Below are 21,583 nucleotides of genomic sequence, written 5' to 3' on the forward strand. Positions count from 1 at the left end.
ATTTGAACAATAGTTTCATAATTTAAAAAGATCTTTCCTTTTTATTAGGATCAAATGTAATTTGAATACATCAACCATCTATTTAATTGATAATCATTTCTTATTCTTTCTTTCTTTGTCTTACATGGTTCTAAAGTCAACGAATAAATTTACTATAGTCGATATCAAATGTTGAAGCTAAAGCATTGCCTTCTATGATTTAAAGCATTTCCCCACCAAAAACATAAATTGACAATAAAAAAAATTGCTATAACTAAGCTGTTTAAAGCTTAACATTGATACATATATAAATCTGATTCTAAACATTTATATGTACTTAGACTTACAGGAACTTGCATTGGAACCTTGAAAAATTAATTGAAAATGTATTATTTGCAACATTATTTTTCATAAAAAAGGTTAATTAGTATTTTAGGACAGGATAAGAAAGACATACACTTATTAATGTACTGTAGATTCATTTGTTTTCGTGGATTAAGACAACAACAAAAATATCATGGATATTTGATTTGTAGGTTAAGGTGGACATAACACTTCAGGGAGATAACTCTGTAAAATACAGTTTTGATTACGTTGTGTTGATAAGGGAACGTTAGGCTTCTCAATGATCAAAATAAGTGTTTGTCAAACTGCTATATAACCAGTGTAATTTTTCTGATAAAACAGTTGGTTTAATTTTTTTTGATTTTTTTATATTTTTGTCAAAGAGTCAAATTAAATAATTTGTCAAAATTTTAAGAAAATTAAGAGCCAAATTAATTTTAGTTTAAGTGTTGGGTACCAACTTAATAGCCCAATTCTGTACATTTGTTTTTCTTCTATAAAATATTTGTACTAAGTTGAACAGTTAGGGGTTTACTTATATCAACAAAATCAATGAATATTGGTATCTCACAAATGAATCCACAGTAACATACAGATAAAGCTTAGCTGGCCTATAAGGCAAATAGTTATTTTAAAGTTACATATTTGTGATTATTTCAAACATGTACAAATTTTTTTTTACAACTTAAAACATTCATATTACATATAATTATACATTGCCTTTATATCCTATAAGTTCAGAAAGTATCCATTTGAATATAACCATAAAAAATTGTGTGGTAATTTTGAACAAATCATTCTATCCATTTTTTTTACTGGTCTTTAAAATTTATACAGTAGGGAACTGGGATATTTTGTTTTTGTATTACAACTTCTATCTAGCAAAACAACTAGACCTAAAAAAAAAATGAACACACAAACCCTGAAATACAATCCAGTTTATCTTCCTGGATTCATAAGTGCAATAAGGAAGTGCATTGGTTTTGTTGACTTACTACATGGCACCATATTCTGAAACTATTTGTTTTGTCCTAAATAAAGTGAAAATATACTTGCTAAAGATTTTCATGACGACCAATATATACCTTGTCTTGCTTTGCATGTGAACTTTGATGGCCACTGAGATTCTTCTTCTCACACTGATCCTACAAAAAATATGTTCACAGTTTAACAGATCTATGCAAATTTTATCATATTTGAACTAAGAATATGCTATTTGTTTTCAATGTAAAAAAAATATAGAAATACATTGGCATATTTAGATAAACAAATTTTCTAAATTTTCTCTTATTTTTGTGCTATTTTCACATTTCCTGATCGGTATGAGAAAAATATTTCTCCTCCTTAGTGAAAAATCTGTTCTTGGCAAATGATTGGTTGAAATTTAATTGTGATGTTAAAATTTCTTGTTTTCTTCTGAATTTTCTAATTGTGACATCATAAAAAAAGGCGACCATGCCTGATGATGTCACATCAAAAGTACACAACTTTCCTAAAATCTTTGAAAAGGAAGGATAAAAATCATAAGAATAAACAGATTCCACCACTGTAACTTGTGTAATACAATATTTCTCCACTCTCAACAGTTAAATTTAAATTATTTAAAAAGTGCTTTAAATATTAAAATTCAACTGTCTCGAGTGGAGAAATATCGTAACACACTTGTTGCAGTTGTGGAATCTATATTTCCCTGATAAAATAAATAAAATCTGTCTGATTCCCTTATCAGTGTTAGAAGATAGTTCTATCCTGGTTTTCATTGGATAATTTCATGAACTGTCAAATAATTACTTCTTACATCTGCCTACATCCTAAAATCTCAAAGAAGACCTGATGTATTCTTCAGTATTTTACACCTAAATATTGAAGGTTTTGAATTAGTTTATAATATGTGCTTTTAAAAATATATTTTTGACTCCTTTGAATGCCTGCTTTGAGGTGATGTAATCAGTAGGGATTTGAGGGGAGGCATCAACACCTCTTACAAAGGGAAATACCCTAAAAATCATGATATTTAACAGGTCTGCTAATACTTTATTGCCTGAAAAAGAAATTATGCAAGTTGCCATTTACTATCTGTTTCATGCCATGAAATTGCCATTTACTATCTGTTTCATGCCATGAAATTTGAACTGCAAGTTTTGTGTAAAGTATTTTATCTATAGCAAGTGATTTTTTTTGGATTTTTTTTATATAGATTTGACCGTTGGTTTTCCTGTTTAAATGGTTTTACACTAGTGATTTTGGGGCCCTTTATGGCTTGTTGTTCGGTGTGAACCAAGGTTACGTGTAAAAGGCCATACATTGACCTATAATGGTTTACTTTTACAAATTGTTATTTGGATGGAGAGATGTCTCATTGGCACTCACACCACATCTTCCTATATCTATAGGTATATTAGAAGTTTTTAATCAAATGTTACAGTGAAATAAAATTTCAAGACAGAGTGACAATTATTCAACAAAATATTTAAAAGCAATTACAAACATAATTCAATAAAGCAATAGCACACACTGAACAAGGTATCAAATTGGATATGTTTATGTGGAATATCTAATATTCAAATGAGACTGGTAATTTTTGTTAGGTGCAGTGTCAACAATCTTTGTGAAGCTAAGGGAAGAAAAACAACAATATCACTATTACCTCAGCATCTGCTTTATCCTCAATATTACTTTTAAACTAAATAAAACACATAAATGTTGTCAAATAAATGTCATTGGTAGATTTATTCACAGTCGTGAGAAATAAAAATCACCTGCTGTTTTTCAAATTTTCAACTATGAGAATAATACATATCTTTTCTATGTGACTTCAAAGGCTTTCAACCTTTTTAAGTATTGAGGAAACTTTGCAGCAATTTAAATGTTTTGTTAATTTCAACTGAAGTTAGATTTTCCAGCCTAGATTTGGAATTTAAGGCAAACACAGTTTATTGGTCTTGTTTTGTGTTCTTCATCTAAATACTGCAAATTCAGAAATATTTGTAATTATTTTATCTTTTTGGGAATATTTTGACATGGCAAATGTTTTAAGAACACTAGAGGCTCTTTTGTTGCTCACTTTAGTTTATTTGACATTCAACAACGGACACTCCAATATTGACGAAGAGAATAGAATTCATCACAAAAATCTGTTTTGTTGATCTTGTATTATTTATAGATTATCGGTGATCTTCTCAACGAGATTGTTTTTCTTGCTTGAGCCTGGACGGCTGAAGTGAGAAAGGCAATCGAGTTGAGATGAACAATGATAATTTTTTTATCGCTATTTTACCAGTGACCACTTTGTCAATTTCATGTCAATTTCGCGATATTTTTCAATCTCAAGCGAGTAGCATGATATGAAAATTATCACAAAAAAAGATCAAAGGAAAAATGCACAAAATAGCGATAATGCTGATTATTTAGTCTGCACTGATCATTTTTGTGTTTTAAAATGTTTAGCTATCTATTATGATACTTTAATCATGAGACAAAATGCCAAAAATGGTAAAAATTGTCATTAAAGGGTAATAACCCAAATTATTCTGATTGCATTTTTTAAATAGAACTTTTCAATAATAGCAATAATAAATCTTCCATTCTTTTCCTTTATTCAATTAACCACAATAATAAAGGCAAATAAATATTCCTGAATTTACAGTATTTGTAATGAAGTGGTTTGAAATACAATAAGTCTTACTGATGCTGGTCTTTCTTTTGTTTTTGTATCATCCTTAGAACTTCTCACTCTGTCTCTCTCTTTCTTTGACTTTAACTTCTTCTTCTTTTTATTAAATGGCTGAAGAACATAAAAACATGCATTTATCAATCTATCAGAACTGAATGCTTTACAAAAATGGTGTTAATCAGTATAGAACTATTGACTTTTGGAAATACATTTGACTGGTTTGTTTCTTTCTAAATTAAAATATGTAAGCTTTGAAGGTGGTTATGCAGTTTTAAAAAACCCAAGGAGTAAATAACAAATAGGAAGTGATGTTTTCTCTTTAACCCTTTCCTCCATTGATTTTTTTTTTTTGCATACTTGATTCGCATAGGATTTTTTTGATAAAATGCTGAACTTATGCTTTGAAGTATTAAGGCATTGTGAAAAACAACTATTTCATCAAATAAATTTAAGTCAGATTTTCTTATGATATTCCTTTTCATATTGGATACAAACTTTATTAAGTCAACTGCAGACACTTTGCAGTCGAAGTGTTTCAACTGAGGTACTACACAGGCGTCAAAAGGCGTCATTATGGAGTAAGGGGGGTGGCGTCAAAAGGCGTCATTATGGAGGAAAGGGTTAAAGCTTATATAACTTCAGAAATTATTGTTAATATGACCCAAATTTAATTGTTGATAAAACACTTAGTCAAAGTGTTAAATGATTTGCAATAGATTAATGTTGATAATAAAAAAATCATTTTAGCAGCAAAAAAAGTTGGATTATAAATAATGTAAGGCATTATGAACAAGTCATTATATGCTTGTATTATTCATTATAGCTTTTATATCATGATGAAGTTATTATAATGTCACTTAAGAATGAAGCTGAAAATAAATATCCAATCTTGGCATGAAGACTTAAATTTTTTGAGATTCATGATGATGGTAAGTATGAAACATTTCACCACATGCCAGTTGGTCAATATAGGCCTAAACATGGAAATAAGTTAAAAGCATTATGACACCACAGACCAGCATCCTACCTCAAACATAGACAATCTGGTATAGGGTCTATGTCCTGGAAAACTCTGTCAACAAATATCATCATTGTATCACAATCATACTGGAAATTCTACTTATTTGGTTTTATTCACATAATTATAAACTTGGCACAAAACCAAAAAGAGCAAAGTTCTGTAAATAATTCTGCAACTAGTTTTTGTAACAGTATACTTTTGTCAAGAATCAGGCATTCATTTTTTACTGTAGATTTAAAGCATTAGTGCTTTGCATTTTGTTTCAATTGATTCAATTTATACAATAAAATAGGAAGTCTCATTTTAATAACTAAGCTGATTAGGATGTATGCATTTAACTTTCAATTAGAGATATATGTTTTTAAAAAAATTTGGTTTTAAGTTATTTGTAAATCCTAACATATCTTGCTGAAACTACAGTTTCGATTTAAATTTACTGAAGCAATTCACAAACAAAGCATCAAATAGTATGTCAAGATTCAGCTTCATTACAAAGCTTTAAAATCTGACCAAATAAAAATATTGTGTATTAAAAGCCAGTCACTGCAGACCCTAGCAGGTCAGCTCTTCCTACCTGATATAATGATAGCTGGGAGTATGGCCTATGTCCTCGATAATTCTGTTGATCATAATAAAATAATCTTCAGAAGAGAGAATAGTAAGAGAATTATCTACCCTTAGTAATTGAATAAATTTGTAGAAACATTCAAAAGTTACAAAAAATTTATACCTGATTTTTTTTTTAAATTCCCAATATATACATACATGAATAAAAACATGAAATATTGTACTAATGTGTTACTATACTGTCATAAAATTTCCTTGTTCAAATATTTAAATTTGTAGTCAAAACTTACCAATAATCATAACAGGCAGCAAAAAAGAAATAAAAGAATAAAATTTTAGTGCTTTTTGTCCATTTATAAACTATTATATTATAAAAATAAGATTGATTGCTTGCTTAACATCACACCAGCGAAAAAAGAATGTATTGTCATGACATCAATAAGATGTCAACTGATGAACAAACTAAACTAGTCAGATGAATGATTTTGCTACGAGAACAAAACTAGCGATATATACAAATACATTTGTTTGTTTCTAGGTTATTGTTATCTAAAATAGTGGTTTGCTGAAATTATGTCAAATTTATTTAGACCATTTTTATAAAGAGTTTTTGGATACCCTTAAGGTGGTACCCAACACTTTCACTAAAATTAATTTGGCTCGTTAAATTTTCATAAAATTTAGTCAAAGTATTTACTTTGACACTTTAACAAAAACTTTAAAATTTAAAAAGTTTTGAACAAACCTTTTGGCGGAAAATTACACTGGTTATATAGCAATTTGACAAACACAAATTTTGATCATTGAGAAGATTAATCTTCGTTTTACAACACAACGTACTTGAAACGTTCAGCTGACTTTACAGAGTTATCTCCCTGTTGTGTTAGGTACCACCTTAAGGTAATCTTTACAAACTTGCTGAATATTTCAATGCTTGGTAATGCAAGAAGTTTCACAAAAACAAAAACATATTGCACAAGGTACAAATTACAAAATGCACAAACAAAACAAAAACGCAGTTAGTAAATACATGTAGTGGAAAAGTTATATATAAACATATAAGTATAAAATGTGAACTCAGATATATAACAAATGTAAATTAGATGAAACAATAAAGTATCATTAGGGGATTACTTTTTATTTAGGAGTTTAGTTATATGCCAATTCAATTTCTGGGATTTGAAAAACATCAAAACAATAACCAGCCGATTTGCAATTAGTTTAAGAGGGTGGTAAAGGGTTATCTTTGTGCAACATGTTTGTCATTTTTATTTTATGTGCAGCTGTGAAAAAGGTTTATTATTTAGTGTTTTGTGAAATCGGTAAAAAGATCACGGTGCAAGACATATTTAATTGTTCATTCATCGTTAAATTGCAATAATATTTCACGTTCTTCCGTGCAGATACCCCCCTTTACACCTCTCGTTTAAGATATCCTTAATACTAAGAGATTACAATTTCTGTGATGTTTGATGGAGGACTCCAGTAAGATAGTGATTAAGGTATATTTTAAGTTTTGTTTCTATTGTTTAACAATTTCAAATAGGAAAATCTTGTCATTTTGGGTTTAAAAGAATGATTTTTACCAGAATATAAACAAGTGAAAACATTTATCATATTGGCGGAGATTACCATTCACATGATTATAATTCACCGGGTAATAAGTTTTTGCTGATAAATACTGTCATTGGCATAAACTAGAAAATAGGTACTAGAAAATAAGATCAAATTCAAAATAAAAGTTTTTTGTCTCAAAATCCAGTATTTCATTATCAAATATCACCTGACCTTTTTGACTGATCTTATAGGATTTTTGTGTGCAGACAAGCTTTGTTAACTTCATAAAATGTTGTCAGTCAAAGAAATTAAGGTTATACATTATTTATGTGCAGAAATAAAGTAAAAATAAACAAATGTATATCTTCAAAAAATGTTATATAAATAAATGAAAATGAACTACATACTTGTGCAGCATCCTGCAAAATTGGGACAATTCAAATACATTGCTGGTTACTCTAAAAGCAGTAGACTAGCAACATGTTAAATAAGTCCACAGTAGACTAGCAACATGTTAAATAAGTCCACAGTAGACTAGCAACATGTTAAATAAGTCCACAGTAGACTATGCTGTACAGTGACCTATAGTTGTTAATTTCTGTCTCATTTAGGTTGTCTCATTGGCATTCACACCACATCTTCTTTCATATATATATATATGTATATCTACTGCTGATTTCATAAATGATAAAACATGAAAAAAGTAACCAGTTATTTAACTCATAAGAAGAAGTTAACTGATATGAAAAGCAGTATTTCTTCAGACAAAGATGTGACCTTGGAAGGGGGCAATTATTTTTGTTGTTGGTTTGTTTCAAAAAGAACTATGCCTATGCAACTTTGGACTACAACAACTTAATATTCCTACTATAAATACTTGTAAGATATAACTATCTACAAATCATCATACCATTAATAAAGTTAATAAAATGTAGTCATTAAAACACCTCCTCGAAGATTTGTAGGTAGAGACTTATGGAACACTTATTTGTAAAGTAGAATGGTCTTTCTTAGCCAAAACCCTCTATCCTATAAAATCTATACAAATATCTTTTAATCTAATAACTCATCTAAACATATACCAACAAACATAACACCAGGAAACAAGCTTATGTAAATAGTCATCTTGAGTTACCTACCCTTTGAAACTGTAAGTGTACAGGTGGACCGTCGGAAACAGAACTGTCTGAACCACCATCACTGAAACAAATATTTATACTTTATTATATGATCAAAGAAGTCATGGTTTACATCTAAAAGCAAAATAAAATACAAACCAAACATGACAAAGTCAGGAGCCTATAGTTAAGTGATTGTTGTTAACTCCTGTTGGTTCTTTTTGTTTTTCATAAATTGTTTTAAATAAGGCTGTTTTCTAAATTGAATTGTTTCACTAGCACCCGCAAAGTGGAAAGGGATTAATATAAGTTGCAATAACAACAATTGACCTGATGAGACTTACATGTAATTGTTATCGACATAAATGTTGCCTTCTTCCACTTTCATATCAGCAATGTAATTTGTAGGTTCAGAATCAAAAGATCTATGGGTAATGCAGATGTGGATTCAGGATTTTAAAATAAAGGGGGGTCACCCAAATCAGACAACATAAGGGAGTAGATCATATAAAAAGTCTATGCATGGTCCTCCCCCCTCCTAATCTGCCGCTGGGTAATTTCACTGTCCAAACGCGAAAGTTAAAATAATGTCACTTTAATTTTTTGTTATAGTTTGAATGTTTGTTACCGATCCTAATATGTCTGTGTTTACAAAAATGCTCTAGTTTTACAGGTAACCTATATATTAGAATGTGTACCTGGACTCTAGAGAGGAATCGTATTCATCACTAAGATCTATATCAGCACTGTTTATATCTGTGATACCATGTCTCTGTAACCTGGTCATGATATCCCTCTTCATTCTCTCCTCCAATTCTAACATTACATTGCCAACCTAAATACACAGACAAAAATCTTAATAGGCAATTGATATTTAACCAAATTTGTCATTACAGTATTAACTGATTTGTTTTTACTTTTTTCAGCTGATGATTCCGTTTTTTTGTTATTTTTTGTTATTTTTGTTTTGTAATAACATATTTTTTTTGCCAATTATGTTTTCAGTTGTTTTATTTACCAGTACTTTCCTCTAGTATGATTCTTTCTTTCCCCCTTAAAACTTTTTTGTATACAAACTCTGCCTAACCAATCAATCTATGCCCTTAAAAGGCTACTGCAAACATTCAATAGTCTTTAGTTATTCATCCATATGCTACTTTCCTTTTAACTATGCAAGCAGACAAAAAATGGCTTGAAAAAAATTGAAGTGCATTAATACTACAAGCAATGTAAACTACAAATTTAAAAAGTTTGTTTGCCCACAATATATCTACTAAAATGATCTTTTATAGTATAAGATAGTAAAAGTTTCTCCTGTAAGATCTAAATGTTACATACTACTAAGGGAGATAATTAATAAATTATCTAATTATCTCCCTTAATTATCTTTGGTTAGTATATTATATTTTACATTCATTACATTTATTACACAGTATATATGTGAAATTACAAAAAAGGATTCAGCAATCTTGGACTTAAGTTTCAACCAAATAAGGGAAGGGAAGGAAGCATTAAGCTGGTATTTTTTTTAATCATAATCAGCCTTCTGCATGCCAGTAAATATATATAATTTATAACTTCAGGTACAAAACTCTTCACTGTCAAGCTTCTAATGGCCAAAGTAGAGACATTCTGTTCATAAATATAATGGAGAAAAGTGTGAGAACACACATTAGTTGATCAAATGAATGGAGAATAAGACAAACAAGGTAAAGGCAATTAAGTAAAACTCCTAGAGTGGGGTTATAATGTAGGTCAATATGGACTCCTTTTTGTGGAATCCTGCTTTACTCTTCTTTGATGCATCAGTCAAGACAAAAAAGAATGACAGAATATCAAATTTCTACATGACCTTCATGTTATAGCACAAGGTCAGATGTTCATGCATGCCTTGTATGCTACAGATTTGATGCCAAGGCATCCTTGCTATGTCTTTGTTGAGGTTAACTAAAACTATGAGTACATCAATTCATTTCCTACACAAATTAAATTTGGTATAAAATTAAAAAATAATGTATTTTAATATTTTCAACACATATGAAGATATCATATCAAAGAAAAGGATTTCCTGAAACTTCAATGTAAGTTATACAACTACATCTACCCTAAAATAGTAATTTGTTTTTAACTTTTTCTGTAAAACAGAATTTTAAATCTTGGAAAGAGAATTAAAATTAAAAGCACATTTGGGTAAATTTGTTTGGTTTTGAACAAAACAAAGCTTGTTTTTTTTTTTACAGGAAGCCAGCATACTTATTTTGAATCATAATAATTTCATACTGAAGCATAAATCATATAAAGAAAATATTAAAAAAAACTAAATATTGTGAGGATTTAAGCAACTGTGCATTCAATTTACATAAAAACATTTAAACTAATGTAAAATATCCATTTATAAAAACAAGACCTAGTAAAATTTTACCATAATTACAAATTTTGTATTCTTAAAAAAATATGGATCTTAAATAAAACTAAATGAAAATATTAAAACCACAAAATTCAGATTTGTTCTTTGAATATCCTTTTTAATTTTTTCTTATCAAAACTGGAAGTTAGAATCATGCACTGAACAGGTGCACTCAACTCTAATCTTAATTGAGAATCATTATCAATTTTCCTTCCCAAAGGTTGTTGTTCTCTCTAGGGCCAGGCACTCTGGCTCCCTATACTGATTGTTAAAAGAACTGACCAACACAAAATAGAACAATAATGTTGAAAGTGGTATTAAACACCAATCAATCAAATCAAATCAAAACTGCAAAAAAAAATCTTTTTTTTTTAGAATAAACCTAAATAAATCTGAAAAGTGTGGCTTTAACTAAAGTAGAATTTGTACTGGAGTTTTTCTGTTTACAGCTTGGAGTGTAGTGAGAAGTTCATAGGCATGCTATGGTGGATTTATAATTACCATACAATGTTAAAAAGCCAGCACCAAGGCAAAAATAGAATAAATCATTAAATCATCATTCATCATTTTATAAGTTAATAAAAACAACTAACTGTAATAATTAACTGTGAAAAAAGAAAAATAGGTTAATAGTTAATGGGATTATATGTAGAAAAAAACTTCTATCTATATCAATATATGTAAAAATTAAATAAAAAGACTATTAAAATGTTATAACAAACTGTGAAAAAAAGAAAAACAAGGTTAATAGTTAATTAGGACTGATATATAGATAATAAAAAAAATGCTATCTATATAATTAAATGTAAATTCAAATATAAAATAGATTATAAATAGCATAATATTATTGAAGTATAACTGTGTCATTTAATTCTTAAATTCTTCAATGTAAAAATCATATGCTTATGAGACTAACAGAATACAGGGTATAGTTGTACAGTAGATGAAAATGCACACATCACATGATCACATCACATGATCCCATCACATGATCACACACATGACTTCAGGTTTACAGTAGAACTATACCTTTGTTTTGTCAGGATCACAGTAGTCTAACAATGTATCACAGAAATGGAAACCTAGCGATTCGTAATCTGACATACTGAAATGGTATCCCTTCATCTTGCCCATGGTGGACCCACAGAAAGTTGCCTGAAAAACAAAATCACATAGTTATACTGCTACCTTCAGAATATCTATCTTATGATGAAAGAATACCTTGAAGACTGATTACCAAATTGATAAAAAGGTATCGATCGATAAAAAATCTATGCATGCTTACACTGCCTTAAATTATGGCAGAATAAGGAGTTCCACACTTATATAAACAAACAACAGAAAAAGAGGGTGGAATTGATTCTAAAATAGTTGCTGACATAAATAGTTCAGAAAAATTTAAATGATGTATCTTTGGCTAGACTACAAAACAGTTTTGAGATGGTATTGTATTGTATCAAATACCAATATTCCTAATCATTATTGAAATAATGAATCCTAGGATATCTTACTCATGATTATATTTTAGGTTAACCTTGTTTCTGAATTACATATACAGAATAAATTTACCGTTTAATTATTAAAATACCATTTAACAAGGATGTGTCCATAGTACACAGATGCCACACTCACATTATCATTTTCTATGTTCACTGGACAGTGAAATTGGGATAAAAAATCTAACTTGGCATTTTAATTAGCAGAAAGATCATAACCTAACGAACATGTGTACTAACATGACTAAGTTTGAAGTTGATTCTGGACTTCAACTTCATCAAAAACTACCTTGACTAAAAACTTTAACCTGAACAAACGATGAACGGACGGACAGAAGGACGCACACACAGACCAGAAAACATAATGCACCTCTACTTTTGTAGGTGGGGCATAAAAAAAGTCAGTAGTGTTATGAAATATTAACTAAGTTTCTAAACAGAGTATAATAATAGGAAATAGATTTTCCACAGCAAAAATGTAATAGGTATGAATTGTGCTTATTGTTGAAGTCTGTATGGTGATCTAGAGCTGCTTTTATCCTAGTCATTTAATCTGTGATGGAAAGTTGTCTTATTGGCAATCATACCACATCCCTATACTCTTATAAGTATGTGAAAGCATAAACAAGTTATATCAAGTTACCTCCATTGTATAACTATTGAGGATACCCATATTCCACATGACAATCCTTCCTGTTCCATCCTTACTCTTCTGTACCTTAAACTTACCTCCATTGTATAACTATTGAGGATACCCATATTCCACATGACAATCCTTCCTGTTCCATCCTTACTCTTCTGTACCTTAAACTTACCTCCATTGTATAACTATTGAGGATACCCATATTCCACATGACAATCCTTCCTGTTCCATCCTTACTCTTCTGTACCTTAAACTTACCTCCATTGTATAACTATTGAGGATACCCATATTCCACATGACAATCCTTCCTGTTCCATCCTTACTCTTCTGTACCTTAAACTTACCTCCATTGTATAACTATTGAGGATACCCATATTCCACATGACAATCCTTCCTGTTCCATCCTTACTCTTCTGTACCTTAAACTTACCTCCATTGTATAACTATTGAGGATACCCATATTCCACATGACAATCCTTCCTGTTCCATCCTTACTCTTCTGTACCTTAAACTTACCTCCATTGTATAACTATTGAGGATACCCATATTCCACATGACAATCCTTCCTGTTCCATCCTTACTCTTCTGTACCTTAAACTTACCTCCATTGTATAACTATTGAGGATACCCATATTCCACATGACAATCCTTCCTGTTCCATCCTTACTCTTCTGTACCTTAAACTTACCTCCATTGTATAACTATTGAGGATACCCATATTCCACATGACAATCCTTCCTGTTCCATCCTTACTCTTCTGTACCTTAAACTTACACGACTCAAAGTGGAACTGAAATGGATCAAATTATCTGGATAATATCAAACATTGAGTATGACTACAAAATTTTACATTAATTATGATAAGAATATCACAAAAAACAACCAATTTACCAAAACCTATCTCAATCTCCTATTTTTAAATATGAAAGTTTAAGAAGTCTGGTTAAAAAAAACCAAAGGATTAACCAGTACAATGAAGCCTTTATTAATTCATGACAAGAAAAATTGTGCTTGTTTAATACTTAGTTCAGCCTTTTATATGAAAATCTTTCCATAAACATCAGCCTATTGACTTGAGTAAAGGAGTAGGTCCGGTAAGACCCCTTTTTGGCCCCAAAATATAACAGTTTTACAAAATTGTTAAAATGTAAACTTTAAGTTATTTATTGGACAGTTGAATGCTTCTGCTACATAAATATGGGCTTTTTTTGACAATACAATGCACATATATCTGGTTGTAGCACCATTAAGTCATGCTAAATTACTGAAATCTTCAAAATTCTATCATTTTAGTTAAATTTTAGACGGTTTCCGTGTAAAACGAAAGTGGCCGCATTCGTGTTCATCCTTAATATTGAAATGTAAGTTGTATTTTATGATAATACATAACATATATAAAGGTTGTGGATGAACACGGATGCGGCTACTTTCATTTTTGACAAAAACCATCTGAAAAGTGACATTTTTTGGCATATTTGAGAGATTTTTCATATTTGAGCTTGAATCGGATCGTTTTTAATGACTAAATTAGTTAAAATCTTTCACAAAAACTAATTGAATCAAGTGAAATAGACACTTAAGTGTTTAAAAAGTGGTCAAAATCTTTTGTCAGATGAAACTGAAATTTGAGGCCAAAATGAGTCCTTACCGGACCTACTCCTTTGATTTTCAATATCTCATATTTGGAATAATTCAGTATTCTATTTACCTTATCAGGTGCATTTTTATTGAGCATACTAGGAAACACCCTTTCTTTTAACCTCTTGTCTGGAGAATATCGATTCTCACAACCATATATGAACACATTTTGTTTTCTACTATGACCATGTAAATCACAGTAAACTATTATCTCCCTTTCTTGAAGTAATCTGGAAAAATACATTTTGATATAAACAAATATATATAAAAATAATACACATCACGGAAAAAGGCAGAAAAGAGGATAATTAATATAGGTATACAACAATAGATAAATACATGGATAGTAATTATCCCTCTTTTAACCAAGTCATTATTTCAACTTCTCAAAAATACTAAAAGTTATACAAATAGAACAACATTACCAGCAATTGTTTCAACAAAACAAAATAAGGCATCTGAATAGTTTTTGAATAGAACATACAAAATAGTAAACTCATTTTGTTTATTTCATGGAAATGAAGAGGAAACTTTTATTTTCTTGTTTCAAATAAATATTCTGATTTTCTAAATTTCACTTTGAATTGTTTCCCCTTAATAACTTGTGTCACAAACAGGTATATATTTAAAATCTAGTTCTACAGAAATAAAATGATAATCTTTTTACAATAAATCTAAGTACAAACCTTCTAATCATATTTTTTGTATGCCACACAGAAGGATAAGCATCTTTCAACACAGTTTTATAGTTTCTATTTAAGTCTCTCCCTGCTAAGGAACACCTATAATTTCCAACAATCACCCCATCTGGGTTTAACATTGGCACTATTTTGAATATGAATGTATCTCTCAGCAGCTGCAAATATACAGAAACATTAACTTCAGTGCTAAAACATAATAATGATCAGGACAATTATTTTGTATTTAATTATTAAGTATCTAGAAAAACAAGTGGAATGCAAAAACTATTCAACTGCATGTGCCATATGTGCTTTAACACACAAAAAGTGTAAACACATTGCACCTCAATGGTAATGGACTTTTTCTAACTGCTATGTCACTTTTTAGCCCAATTTCCCTTCGTTTCTAATCAAATAAAGTGTACAAATCAAGATAGCCTAACACAGAAATCTTGTATGGTTTTTTTTTGTCAGTTGTCTTTAGAATCAGGTTTAAAGTGCGTCCTGTAATATAAACAACCTTTCAAGTAGCAAGTAGTTTTGCCTATTTCTCTGGTATTTATTGTGTATTTTAACCAACTATTTTCTGATGCACCCTTTAATTAAAGATCTAAATAACTTTATAGTGACAAACCTTGGCATCAGCAGAGTTTCCTGTAAGATAATCTAGGAAGATCTAAATAACTTTATAGTGACAAACCTTGGCATCAGCAGAGTTTCCTGTAAGATAATCTAGGAAGATCTAAATAACTTTATAGTGACAAACCTTGGCGTCAGCAGAGTTTCCTGTAAGATAATCTAGGAAGATCTAAATAACTTATAGTGACAAACCTTGGCGTCAGCAGAGTTTCCTGTAAGATAATCTAGGAAGATCTAAATAACTTTATAGTGACAAACCTTGGGGTCAGCAGAGTTTCCTGTAAGATAATCTAGGAAGATCTAAATAACTTATAGTGACAAACCTTGGCGTCAGCAGAGTTTCCTGAAAGATAATCTAGGAAGATCTAAATAACTTTATAGTGACAAACCTTGGCATCAGCAGAGTTTCCTGTAAGATAATCTAGGAAGATCTAAATAACTTATAGTGACAAACCTTGGCATCAGCAGAGTTTCCTGTAAGATAATCTAGGAAGATCTAAATAACTTTATAGTGACAAACCTTGGCGTCAGCAGAGTTTCCTGTAAGATAATCTAGGAAGATCTAAATAGCTTTATAGTGACAAACCTTGGCGTCAGCAGAGTTTCCTGTAAGATAATCTAGGAAGATCTAAATAACTTATAGTGACAAACCTTGGCGTCAGCAGAGTTTCCTGTAAGATAATCTAGGAAGATCTAAATAACTTTATAGTGACAAACCTTGGCGTCAGCAGAGTTTCCTGTAAGATAATCTAGGAAGATCTAAATAACTTATAGTGACAAACCTTGGCATCAGCAGAGTTTCCTGTAAGATAATCTAGGAAGATCTAAATAACTTTATAGTGACAAACCTTGGCGTCAGCAGAGTTTCCTGTAAGATAATCTAGGAAGATCTAAATAACTTTATAGTGACAAACCTTGGCGTCAGCAGAGTTTCCTGTAAGATAATCTAGGAAGATCTAAATAACTTATAGTGACAAACCTTGGCATCAGCAGAGTTTCCTGTAAGATAATCTAGGAAGATCTAAATAACTTTATAGTGACAAACCTTGGCGTCAGCAGAGTTTCCTGTAAGATAATCTAGGAAGATCTAAATAACTTTATAGTGACAAACCTTGGCATCAGCAGAGTTTCCTGTAAGATAATCTAGGAAGATCTAAATAACTTTATAGTGACAAACCTTGGCGTCAGCAGAGTTTCCTGTAAGATAATCTAGGAAGATCTAAATAACTTTATAGTGACAAACCTTGGCGTCAGCAGAGTTTCCTGTAAGATAATCTAGGAAGATCTAAATAACTTTATAGTGACAAACCTTGGCATCAGCAGAGTTTCCTGTAAGATAATCTAGGAAGATCTAAATAACTTTATAGTGACAAACCTTGGCATCAGCAGAGTTTCCTGTAAGATAATCTAGGAAGATCTAAATAACTTTATAGTGACAAACCTTGGCGTCAGCAGAGTTTCCTGTAAGATAATCTAGGAAGATCTAAATAACTTTATAGTGACAAACCTTGGCATCAGCAGAGTTTCCTGTAAGATAATCTAGGAAGATCTAAATAACTTTATAGTGACAAACCTTGGCGTCAGCAGAGTTTCCTGTAAGATAATCTAGGAAGATCTAAATAACTTTATAGTGACAAACCTTGGCATCAGCAGAGTTTCCTGTAAGATAATCTAGGAAGATCTAAATAACTTTATAGTGACAAACCTTGGCATCAGCAGAGTTTCCTGTAAGATAATCTAGGAAGATCTAAATAACTTTATAGTGACAAACCTTGGCGTCAGCAGAGTTTCCTGTAAGATAATCTAGGAAGATCTAAATAACTTTATAGTGACAAACCTTGGCATCAGCAGAGTTGCCTGTAAGATAATCTAGGAAGATCTAAATAACTTTATAGTGACAAACCTTGGCATCAGCAGAGTTTCCTGTAAGATAATCTAGGAAGATCTTAATAACTTATAGTGACAAACCTTGGCATCAGCAGAGTTTCCTGTAAGATAATCTAGGAAGATCTAAATAACTTATAGTGACAAACCTTGGCGTCAGCAGAGTTTCCTGTAAGATAATCTAGGAAGATCTAAATAACTTTATAGTGACAAACCTTGGCATCAGCAGAGTTTCCTGTAAGATAATCTAGGAAGATCTAAATAACTTATAGTGACAAACCTTGGCGTCAGCAGAGTTTCCTGTAAGATAATCTAGGAAGATCTAAATAACTTATAGTGACAAACCTTGGCATCAGCAGAGTTTCCTGTAAGATAATCTAGGAAGATCTAAATAACTTATAGTGACAAACCTTGGCATCAGCAGAGTTTCCTGTAAGATAATCTAGGAAGATCTAAATAACTTTATAGTGACAAACCTTGGCATCAGCAGAGTTTCCTGTAAGATAATCTAGGAAGCCTTTCATCATCCAACTGGCATTGCATTCACCAGGGTGAACACGAGAAGTTATCACAACCGCCTTTTTGTGCTGAAAAAATTCAATGTACAATAATTTTTCAAGAACCAGTCTGTAAGGGAACAGTTTTCAAACAATAGATTTGTGGACAAATTTGAGCATAGGATGAAATGACAAGATTTCTTTTTTAATCATACAATATAGCATAAAAAGCGAGAATAGACATTAACAGGCATCAAAATATTTTAATTTCAGCTTCTTGTGTTTAAAACTAGGGATTGACTGGAGTGCCAATCTTTTCATTATAATTACCTTGATATCTTCTGGTGCTTGTGAAGGAGAGGTAATTGTGAGTACATAGACTAGATTTCCTGCTAATGTTCTACATAAGACTCTCTGTTTACATATCTTTGACTTTATAGGATCATTTGAGCAGTCTAATAAATAATCCTGAAACAAGAAAAAATAAATAAATTATGAATCATTGTGACACCAAACAAAAACAAGTTTCAAGCAAAAAAGGATTTTTATTGGTGTTTTGCAATTGCGCCAATCTGCATTTCATTAGGCTGATTTTTGCTTTCATTTGCTTCAAAAAAAATTTCAATCTGCGCCAATATTTTTACAGGTTTATAACAGATGAACAGATATAAGAAGATGTGGTATGAGTGCAAAGAAGACAACTCACTATCCAAGTCATGTTATTTCTCATTTATCATTATAGACCTCTTCCCTTAGCCAGTTGTACAAATGTTATGAATTGTCAATTATTACATGTATATAACTGTTGTCCCCTGCTCACCACTGGGAGGTGGAAGAAGGCCTACTAGATACATCTCCAGATTTTTTCCTTGACTGTATCGTAGTCCTTTAGCCTCTGTCTTTCGATCATCTGCCACATTGTTATGCTCATTCTGTGGTTTGACAGTAGTCAGACCATCAGCTGAATCCGTGGTGAATCTAGCTTTACACAATTTTAGGGTACATCAGTAAGATATGTTTTTTTATGTTTCTGGACACTGACCTTCCGGTATGTATGACTGACGATGATTAAAAATTTACTCATCGGCTCGTTTCAGTGTGCAATCAAAATTAACTTATATATTAAACCTAAATGAACAAAATTTATAACCAGATTCTACCAAATGTTTAGTACTTGTGCAATATTAAATTACCTGCAAATCTAAAATCCACACAAATGAAAGAATGAATATTTTTTTTAAATCGGTGCAAATGTCATACGCCCAATATTTATATGAAAAAAGGATTTTTTTTGGTTTAATAATATGCATGGCTTTTCAAATTTTATTTTTTGGTATGTCCATTGGTCATTTACAGCATTCCCTTGATGTGTGCAAAATTTCACAAAGAAAGTATGTAGGTTTGTGAAAAGAGCGTACAGCCAAAAATAAACTTAACTGCATTAACATGTCACAACTTTTTTTTTAGCTGTTTGTCTACACATACTATTAAAATCTTAAAATACTTAAAAATTGAAACATAACAAGAAAAATACAGAAATTTTATAAAATGTACATTTATTTTCGTTTCTGAACATTTTTATCTTATATCATGTTATGGCAAGTTTAAGATCATGTATGAACACTTTAAAATTAGCCTTAATTTCTGGGACATAAAACATTTTCCTCTCCTACTTTGTTTGCAATACATAAATTCAACTATTATTTTATTTGTTTCTTCAACACCAGCAAAAGAAATATAAATACCTGTAAATCTGTGTATGTATATGGAAAACAATGTGCAAAATAAACTGTGTCATGACTATTTGGAAACTGTACAGTCCATGTTAATGAATAGAATGGCTTCTCTCCTCTACCTGACTGATACCTAAAATATATCATTACACCAAAAATTATTTATAAGTTCAAGTGCAAGAGCGGATCCAGTCATTTTAAAAAGGGTGAATGGGGGTGGTGGTGGGGGATGATCTAACTATATGTCCTAATTCAAATGCATTGATTGTCTAAAAAAAAAAGTGGAGGGACCCACCCCCCTACTGTCTGGATCTGACACTGAAGTGGTCATTCATGTATTAATTGTCAACCCAATGAACTGACTACCCAAAAGCATTATTAATATCAACTCTTTTTTTAGCTCTTCATTGAATTGAACCTAAAGTAAGTAGTTTGGAGAAAAGGGTTTATAACAAATACATGATTTCTGCTTTAAGTCACACTAAATTAAGTTTTCAGGTAAATTAAAAGTTGCTTACATTCAAGCCATTTGGTATCTTGTGGATTGCTGTTTCATTAGTAATTGTATCAAATCTTTTTATTTTCATATAAGGTATGTTAAAATTTGGCTGTCTTGTTCTTGTTCTGCTTCTGTTAACAATTTTGCGTGGATGACAGATTTTTGATTGTCTCTGTTAATTTAAAACAGAAAGAATACCGATGAGTATGAGCCTACCACAGCTTTTGAATTCTGGAAGATTGTATGACAACACCTGACAACGTCTATTGTAGTTACTATTTTTGGTGGGTAATGTCTTACTTTTGTTCTCCCCCTACAAATTAATAATACGTTCTGATTCAATAGAAAGAACTTTAACCATGTTATAACTCACTTTAAATTATTTTTGTAGTATTTAATTTCTGCCCCACATCGAATCCATCCTATCTTCTTGCCTTGAGCATTCTTCTCACTGTACATTAATGGTCTCATACCATAGTTATATAAACTGTCAGGCTGAAATCAGAAAAGACTATGTAAATATTGTACTTTCAATCTGGCTCTAGAACATTCATATGGATAAACAAACATTGAATGGGTGAAATTCAAACATTGGGACTTTTGTGGCAATCATGTTTTGAAGTATGAAGGATGTCTGCATGTACAAATACCTTTACAACAATTCTTATATTTGCTTAGTGGTGCCTACTTGCCTTTAAGGATTTTTTTTTAATGATAATCCACCTTGTTGTGTCTAAATAAGGATTTTTTTTGTGGAGGGGGTGAGGAAGTGTTAATCAAGCTCTCAAACAATAGATTCTTCACAGAAGATGAAATTCATGCTGTACAGATGTTATAATACACAGTAACCTCTGGTTTGATTGGGTAGGGAATGTTATAATACACAGTAACCTAATATAAGGTTTGATTGGGTCAGTTTCCTCTAAGGTGCATTCATGAACTACAAGTTAACATGGCTATTAAACAACACGGAGGTTTGGTTGGAGTGTTAAAGTTGCTTCAACCCCCTATCCCTAAACCTTTTTAAATGTGCTTGCACCAACTCAGAACTCCAAAAATCATCTGTCAATTGTTCCTAAAAAACTTGTTTGAAGAGAATAACAGTTATGTATGAATGTTTATTTATGGAATACAAGAAGTAGTAAAGTACATTTGCTATTATTAAAACATTTGTATGGGGAGGGGCATTGTAAATGGATTTGCTGTT

The 21,583-nt window shown here is 31.0% G+C and overlaps 1 protein-coding gene across 1 annotated transcript in view; it reads right to left on the reverse strand.

The window, feature by feature from the left end:
- Nucleotides 1–21,583, reverse strand: part of LOC134682898 (uncharacterized) — a 105,404-nt gene that overhangs the window by 40,352 nt on the left and 43,469 nt on the right. The window contains exons 11-26 of the mRNA XM_063541805.1: nucleotides 20,750–20,871; nucleotides 19,890–20,010; nucleotides 18,475–18,612; nucleotides 18,124–18,234; nucleotides 15,131–15,300; nucleotides 14,515–14,674; nucleotides 13,495–13,596; nucleotides 11,697–11,822; nucleotides 8,959–9,095; nucleotides 8,282–8,342; nucleotides 5,593–5,637; nucleotides 5,025–5,069; nucleotides 4,010–4,108; nucleotides 2,972–3,007; nucleotides 1,410–1,469; nucleotides 327–344 (exon numbers count right to left, since the gene is read on the reverse strand). Of these exons, the coding sequence (XP_063397875.1) occupies nucleotides 327–344; nucleotides 1,410–1,469; nucleotides 2,972–3,007; nucleotides 4,010–4,108; nucleotides 5,025–5,069; nucleotides 5,593–5,637; nucleotides 8,282–8,342; nucleotides 8,959–9,095; nucleotides 11,697–11,822; nucleotides 13,495–13,596; nucleotides 14,515–14,674; nucleotides 15,131–15,300; nucleotides 18,124–18,234; nucleotides 18,475–18,612; nucleotides 19,890–20,010; nucleotides 20,750–20,871 (1,551 nt within the window). The remainder of the gene's footprint in view (nucleotides 1–326; nucleotides 345–1,409; nucleotides 1,470–2,971; nucleotides 3,008–4,009; nucleotides 4,109–5,024; nucleotides 5,070–5,592; nucleotides 5,638–8,281; nucleotides 8,343–8,958; nucleotides 9,096–11,696; nucleotides 11,823–13,494; nucleotides 13,597–14,514; nucleotides 14,675–15,130; nucleotides 15,301–18,123; nucleotides 18,235–18,474; nucleotides 18,613–19,889; nucleotides 20,011–20,749; nucleotides 20,872–21,583) is intronic.

The sequence above is a fragment of the Mytilus trossulus genome, chromosome 9, assembly GCF_036588685.1.
Source record: "Mytilus trossulus isolate FHL-02 chromosome 9, PNRI_Mtr1.1.1.hap1, whole genome shotgun sequence".
NCBI lineage: Eukaryota > Metazoa > Mollusca > Bivalvia > Mytilida > Mytilidae > Mytilus > Mytilus trossulus.